The sequence below is a fragment of the Protobothrops mucrosquamatus genome, unplaced genomic scaffold, assembly GCF_001527695.2.
Source record: "Protobothrops mucrosquamatus isolate PMUCROS unplaced genomic scaffold, P.Mucros_1.0 scaffold6, whole genome shotgun sequence".
In the NCBI taxonomy this organism is placed as follows: domain Eukaryota; kingdom Metazoa; phylum Chordata; class Lepidosauria; order Squamata; family Viperidae; genus Protobothrops; species Protobothrops mucrosquamatus.
In genome coordinates, this window is record NW_015386393.1 from 2,921,690 (window position 1) to 2,929,753 (window position 8,064).

General features: G+C 46.4%; 1 protein-coding gene across 1 annotated transcript; it reads right to left on the reverse strand.

Annotated features, from left to right (window-relative positions):
* Window positions 1-5,700: 5,700 nt before the first annotated feature.
* JUND (JunD proto-oncogene, AP-1 transcription factor subunit) lies at window positions 5,701-6,612 on the reverse strand. Its single transcript, XM_015810052.2, has one exon. The coding sequence runs from the start codon at window positions 6,610-6,612 to the stop codon at window positions 5,701-5,703; it is 912 nt and encodes a 303-aa protein (XP_015665538.2).
* Window positions 6,613-8,064: the final 1,452 nt, after the last annotated feature.

Below are 8,064 nucleotides of genomic sequence, written 5' to 3' on the forward strand. Positions count from 1 at the left end.
TTTGGTGCTGGGTCTCTGGTATGTCACTTAAAATTAAAATAAACCCCTGAATGTCCCCAAAAGATTGGATGTGTTTATAAGCCTCTCAAATCCTCTTATCTAAAAATGAAACTTGTTCAAGTCATTCTGTTTCATCAGTCATGTTTTTCCTCCTAACTTTTCTGATTAAGAGTTCTTGAGAATTCGTAGCGCCTGCCACAATTTTTTTCATATCTCAATTATTGTAATAGAGGAATTCACTTTGATGAAAGCTTGGGGGCTTGCTCACAGTCAAATTAACTACACTGAGTTTTCATGCAAACAGTTTGAAACAAAGTACCTCTCAAAATTCCTTTCGTGGCTCTTAAGATGTTATTGTACCCAATTTTGTCTTTTAATTCTTTTGCCTTTGAAATTTGCATATTGTTATTACTGAATTTGAGGGGTTTTTTTGTTTTTTGGCAAACCACTTTAGAGAAATTGGGTCAGAAAAACAGCTTAGGACAAGAAATCAGCTTACATGTGCATAAGAGAAAAAAAAAATCTGCCATCAACTTTAAATTCTGAAAGAGAAAGTTAAGCAACGGAACAAAAACAGGAAGAGGTTGAAGGTAATTTTTCTCCTTACTATAATGACTCAGACTATTCAGATTACCAGCAGATCTGTAATCTGCTTTTTATGGTATTTTACTCCTTCAGTTTTAGAGAAGAAAGAATCTGTCTTTTAAATCAGAATCACAAAAGGCCACTGGCCTCTGAATCCAACCTGATAACCAGACTCATAGTCCAGGCAGCCAGCTGTAGGACAACTGAATGTCAACAACAAAAGGAATAAAATTGGCACTGAAGAGATTGTTTTGGTACAAAACCACAGGCAAGCTTAAGGCAATAATTCAGTCAAGTCCCTTCTATCATTGGCAGCTTTGGCTCCTCCAGCTTCCAAATGTTGTTGGACTGCAGCTCCCTGCCAGGATAGATTACGCAATTTCTTAAGAATTTAAGACACAACATCCACTGAGTTCAAGATTCTGGACCCCTAGTTCTTAAAAACCTCTCCCTGTGTTCATGCAACATGTTTGTCATGGTTTATGGAATTAACATTAAACAATAGCCTGAATTGTAAGCCAAAAAAAAAATGCACCAAGTCTGCACAATGCATTTAAGTTTAAAATGCTAGGGGCCGGCTGTATATAGTTTACATTATTGAGTGTACACAGCTGAAGTCTTTGCTCCTTCTAACCAATTTTCCTCCTTTTAGGGGAACTAACTTGCTGTGTTCTTGGAAGCACATTGGCTGTCTGTTCTCTTGTTAGTTGTCCAGTTCTGTGCAAAAATCAGGCAGAGAAGATATTAAAGGGGTGGGTTCTAACATGGCAAAGTTTGAATAAATAGTTATCAAACACTAAACAACAGAAAGGTGCTTAAACAGTAAATTGCTGGGTAAGGTTTTAAGGAAGTATCTTCCAGCGGCCTGTGTGTGACAGAGAATGCCTTTAAAATGTTCCACGCTGGTTGCAAAACTGAAAGTTAGGTCTTTACAGACTGGGCAGGTCATGTACATGTCTATATAGCAAAGTCAAAATGGATACAAAACTCGAGTGGGTTAAGAGAAGAGCTGTTGAATAACTAGTGTGAAAACCAAGCTCTTTTGAGGTATGGTTAGAACAGCTGGACATATTTACTTTCCAAAAGAGGCTGAACAGGAGATATAGTGGTCTATAAATATCTAGAAGGTGGTGGAGTGCAAGAGAGGGAAGGAAGGCCTCTGTCGAAACTAAGGGCAGGATAAGGACCCATTAGTTGAACTTAAAAGGAAGAAGCTTGAGGCTGAACATCTGGAAGGATTTCTTGAAAATAAGAGATGATGATGATTCCCACTCATGAAGGTTTTGAACAGGACTTGGGTGATCACCTAATAGAGGTGCTTTAGTAGATCCCTGCACTGACTAAGAGGTTGGCCTACATGACTGCTAAAGTCACTTCAACATTCAGTGTGTGTCCATCTTCCTATATTGACGAAAGAATCCTCGACTTATAACGAGAATTGGGACCAGAATTTCTATTGCTTAGCAAGTTGGTTAAGTGAGTCATGCCTGATTTTATGTCCTTTTTGTCACAGTTAAGCAAACTGCTGCCATTGTTAAGTGACTCATGTGGTTGTTAAGTGAAACTGGCTTCCTGCATTGATTTTTGCTTGTTGGAAACTGGTTGGGAAGGTATAATAATCACATGATCCCAGATCACTGCAACTGTCGTAAATATTGCCAGGGCCCAAATTTTGATCACACAACTGTGGGGATGCTGTGACAGTTTAAGTGTGAGAGTCACCCTTTTTAGTGCCACTGTAACTCTGGTCACTAAATGAATGGTTTTAAGTTGAGGATTACCTGTCAAACATACCAATTCTAAAGAACAGCATAAAAGTTTAAAACTGCATAGGATGCTTATGTAGTTATCTTCCCTTTTTATAAAATTAGCCCATTTTTTTGGTTTCTTCCACATAATGAACCAACAATTCGTCAAGTCAAATGACAACCTAGCTTAAATGTGATTGATGATTTAGGTCAGTGGGTTGTGGCAACACAGCTACTCAATAGTTGTCTTTAAAGTCAAACACCAACACAAGACTAATTGATAAACAACCATTCTGGCATAAGACAGACCTCAATTTCTTATTCTGAGTTTTCCCACTATTTTTAAATATCTGCATCTGGACTTCAACTCCCAGAATTCCCCAACCTTCATGGCTGGGGAATCCTGGGACTTGAAATCCAGACAATCTTCAAGTTGCTAAGGTTAAGAGATAGAATTGAAACAGGACTGAAGTAATTTTCCAAATACATCTGTGTTTTTTGGCACATTTCTTAAAAGGCAAGGTTGACTGGAACCAGTAACTTAAAAATTGCTATTCTGAGCCAAATTGCTGTGGAAGCTTCCATAGAGACTGTTGTCATCCATTTTTTTACTGTAGTTTCTCATTTGGACTGGGAATAAGTCTTGGGAAAGGCATCTGAAAAATCAAATGCAAAAATTCCCAGTGCCAGTAATTTGACAGCCAGCAACAGATGGGAGTTCTTTAGCTTAGAAAAAGATATGAGGAAGTATCATTCAAGTTTATGAAATTATAACTGATAAAGAATGGGCAAGTTTTTCTGTCTTCCATACTACAACTAGAGACCACTCAACGAAACTGGCAAGCAAATTTAAAATTGAGGCAATTGAGTTGCAGAATATAGGTAGTCCTCAAGTTACAACAGCACTGAAAAGTGACTTACAACTGGCCTTCGCTTACAGCCCGTCACATGATCAAAATCCAGTTGCTTGACAAATGGCACGTATTTACTTACAATGGTTACCTCATCCCAGGGTCATGTGGCCATCATTTGCATTTGGACTACCAAAGTCAATGGGAGAAGCCACAGTTGTTTAACAAGGGCAGTGATACACTTAACTATGAAAATAAAAGTTGTAAAATTGGGCACACCTCGCTTAACTGCCTTGCTTAGCAATGGAAATTCTTGTCCCAATTGTGATAAGTTGAGGACTACCAAAACTATGGTGTCAGCTGCTAACTTAGATGACTTCAAAAAGGGACTAAATAAATGCCTAGAGGACAAGAATATCGATAGCTACCAGGAATAAGATCTGGTTGCTTCTCTAACCACAGTAGTCTACCTCTCAGCACCAAGAGCATGGGAATAAGATTGGGAAAAGGTCGCCTTGAACCTTCTTTACTTGTGGTCTCCCTAAATCTGTCTGATGTACCGCCACACGAAAAGAGAAATGTTGTCTAGATTGGTTTAGGTGTGATTCTCTTCAGATGCTTTAACTATCTTTCAGAAATAGGCAAACAGATTTACTGAATGTTTTTCATAACTACTGATTAACCTCCCAGACAAGTGGATGCTTAAGACAGGCAGCTGCAATCGTTTCAGCTATTCCCAATGCAGAACTGATGGAATCACTTCTCTTCTAATGGATACACTACAGCAGGGGTCAGGGGTTCTGCACCCCTGGTCTGTGGACCGCAGCATGCCAGCAACCAGTCCGCACAAACAAGCAAAATCCCATCTGTGTGATGCAGGCAGCACACAAAAACATGCACCCTCCGATCCGTGGAAAAATCTTTCTCCACAGAACTGGTCCCTGGTGCCCAAAAGGTTGGGGAACTCTGCACTAGAGCTAAGAACCTGGAATATAACTCCTTATTCTAAGTTACCTTCTAACATATTAGCCAGAGCTGAAATCCAGCAGCATCTGGAGAGCCACTAATTTCTCAATAGGATGTAAAAAAAATCAAATTAAACAAAAGAGTACCTCTCCAATTTCATTTTGGAAAGCCATCTACACAAGCAGAGAACATACAAGCTGGGAACTGTGGCCCTCCAACATTGCTGAATTAAAGCACTTGGCTTCCCTAATTGGCTTTGCTGGTGGGTTTCTGGGAATTATCAATCATCTTTATCATCATGAGAGCTGATGCTGTTTCCACGCAAGATACCATATCCTGCTAAAAGCGTCTGGGAAATCTCACTTTCCTTTGACCTCATTTCAGCAGCTAACCTCCCACACCTCCCAAAACATTAACGTAAATTAAAAAAGGTACTCCGAACTAACTTAGAAACAAGTAACTTGGAATAATGGACATGTCTCTATAAGAATATAAGTGACTAAACCCTGTGAGTGACCAACACAAAGTAACCACGAATGGCCCCCCAACAAACCCTGTATCCTCCAGATAGATTGGGACTATTAATCCCAAAATTCCTAGTCCACCAGAACGTCTTGTTATAGCATCAATACAAGCTGAAAAAAACCTGCCCAAAATACAGCTCCCTGTTCCTCAGAGATGCACCAGAGGGCACTCACGACACACATTTTGGGGATCAGCTGCCTCAAGGGAGTAAGAGCCCAAAGTGAACCCCACCCATCCCCCAAAAAACAGGCAAGACATTTTTTTTTTCATCTCCTGCACAGGATTTTACTGCACTGTGGAATGTGATGATATATCAAGGGTGGGAGAGAAAAAAAAAAGAGAAGGAACATAAGAATCCCTCTCTTCAAAACAAGAGTTGAGCAGGAGCCAATATTAACATAAATATGGTAGGGAGACAAGGAAATGCTGCCATGGGAAGAGGAAAGAGAACGAAGCCTGTCTGGGCAAAGTTCAGTCCAAAGTCTATGGCAAATCCCAAGGACTGAGATTGGTGGCTAGCTGGAGAGGAGCCAGTCTAGGCTTTCCAACCACACCACCTCTGAGATCCTGTCACTTAAAAAAAAAAAAAAAATCCATAAAGGAAGGGTATCCAGAGTTCAAAGGCACAAGACTAGAGATGCCCCGCCCCCTCTCAGACCCCGGTTCTTTCTTCCCTTTGTAGTCCCAGTAGCTTCCCAGTAGGAAGTCCCAGTAGCAATACTATAATGCGTCCACATGCTTGTTGCACCCAGCGTGGGAGGGCCACGAAAAGGCCCCCCGAGTGTCCTTTGCCTTTCCCTCGACTCGTATCAAGTTCCTGTCCAATGTGAGAGTGCCGGGGGTGGGGGGGGAAGGGATAGCCCGCCGAAAGGCACCAGGGCAGTTCGCAGGTTGCCCTTCGGGATGGAAGCGGAGGGGCGCGCCTGGTGAGGACGGGGCCCCCTCCGGCGGGTCATCGAGGCGCGTCGGCGGAGGGCCTCGGGTCCCCGAGTAGCGAGCGAACTCCTTCCCTGCCGAGGGGCCCTTCAGTAGGCCGGAACCTGGTGGGGCGGCTGCTGCTGCTGCTGCGGTAGGAGCTGGCAGCCGCTGTTGACGTGGCTGAGCACTTTCTGCTTGAGCTGCGCCACCTGCTCCCGGAGGAGGTTGGCCGTCGAGGCCAGTTCGGTGTTCTGGTTCTTGAGGCTCTTGACTTTTTCTTCCAGGCGGGAGATGCGCTCCAGCTTCCGCCGCCGACACTTGGAGGCCGCGATGCGGTTGCGCAGCCGCTTGCGCTCGGCCTTGATGCGCTCCTGCGTGTCCATGTCGATGGGCGACAGCGGCGGGCTGTCGCCGAAGCTCGCCACCTCCGGCACGATCTGAGGCTCGTCCTTGAGCGAGGGGGGCGGCTGCAGCCGAGGGTGCGCCTGGTAAGCTCCCTCGGACGAAAAGCTGGCTGCGCCGGAGAACGTGCTTAGGTTGGCGTACACCGGAGGCTCGGTGGACGGCGGCGGCAGGGGGGGCTGCTGCTGCTGCTGCTGCTGCTGCTGGGCCAGGCTGGCTGCTGGCGGCAGCTCCCCGCCGATCGGGCCCGCGCCCCCCAGCTGGTTCTGGTTGTGCAGGTCCTCCAAGGCTTTCACGAAGCCCGCAGCAAACTCCTGCTCGTCGGGGGCGCTGCCTCCGCCGCCGCCTTTGGGAAAGTGGAACTGGGTGCCGCCGCTGGTCGGCGTCGTCGTCACCAAGCCGTTCGACTGGATGATCAGGCGCTCCAGCTCCGGTGAGGCCAACTTAAGAAGGCCCAGATCCGGGGAAGTCAGAAGCGTCTGGTTTTCCCCTGGCGGCGGCGGCTGGTGGTGCTGCTGCTGCGCGGAAGGGGCATTGGCGGCATGGCCCGAGGGCGCCTTCAGGCCAGACAAAACCTGATCGCTCAGCGCCAAGACTAAGCCGTCTTTTTTCATCATGGTGCCGTCGAAAAGAGGCTGGTGGAGGCCGCCGCCGCTGCCGCTGCCGCTTCGAAAGGAAGGCGCTGCCGTCGATGCTGCCAGAGCAATCAACACATCGTCATGGTAGAAAGGTATTTCCATCCTCTTCCCCCCCGCAGGCTGCGGAGGGGAGGTAGCCACCTAGGGTCACCACGGCGAAGCGCTCGGGAATGTGGGACAGGGGAGGGCCCCCAGTTGCGCGCCCGACGTGAGAGGAGGAGCGTCAGGCTTCTTCCCGGGCAGCGCTTTGTTAGACGCCGCCGCCAAGAGCCGAACCTCGACGCCTTTCTTCCGCGCGGCTTCAAGACGCTCGCCTTCCTCGGGGAGGTCCCTTTATACCTTCCGCCGGCCCGATGAGCTCACCGTACCCGCCTCCCATTGGCTGCAGATGACGTCTGGGATAGTTCTTTTGCATGGAGGGCGGGGCCTATGTGGAACTGCGTCGAGCCGCCGCCTCCCCCCCCCCACACACACTTTTCTTTTTTTTCTCCCTTTCTCTCTCTCTCCTTCTCTCTCTCTCTCTTTTTTTCCCCCGTCTCTCCTGGCAGGCCCGTCTCCGAGGCGACCGGCTCCGTAAACTGCATACAACAGCGCGCGGCCTCTTGGGCTGATGTCACCGCGAGGCCGGCCACGCACGCGGCGCTTGGTTCGAGGTGGGGAAAGAGGAGGAGGAGCTTGTGGAAGGATTCTGCTCCTCGGCCCCGTTGGAAAGTTATTTTTGCAAGCTCGATGCAGATCAGCTTTCTTGCAGCTGCATGAGCAGAGGAAGAGAAGGGAGAGAAAAAAAAGGTTCCCTGCCCCGAGGGGCTTGCAAGCCGAAACTATGACCGTAGAGAATAGAAAAGAGTAACCGCCGAAGGCACAGTCTCTCCCTTGGGATGTTTGAACTGCTAACATGTATTCAAATCGCGAGTGCTGATTCTCCCCTATTTTGCACATGGGGTGTTTTTTTTTGCCTTATAACTCCTAGCCTTTTTTTTTTTTTGTACAATTATCAGATCAGAATGATTCAATTTCCTTGAATAATTGGATTTTGTTACAGGGAGTCTTTGACTTAGGACCATTGGTTTAGTGATATTCAAAATTAAGATGGCTGAAAATATGGATTTATGACCAGTCCTCACACTTATGGCTACCACAGCATCCCTGTGTTCATGTGATCAAATGTCGGGTGCTTGGCAACTGGCATGCATTTACAATGGTTGTCACATAATTACCATTTGCAACCCTCCCAACCAGAATCTGCCAAGCAGAGTCAATGGGGGAAACAGGAATCACTTAATAACCGTAGCAAAACGATAAAATTGGATGCAACTTAATGACTGCCTCACTTAACAATAAAAGTTCCAGTCCTAACTTTGATCATAATCCTGTAAAATTAGGCAGACTTTGATCGTCCACCAATGAACACCCCCCGCATGAATTGTAATA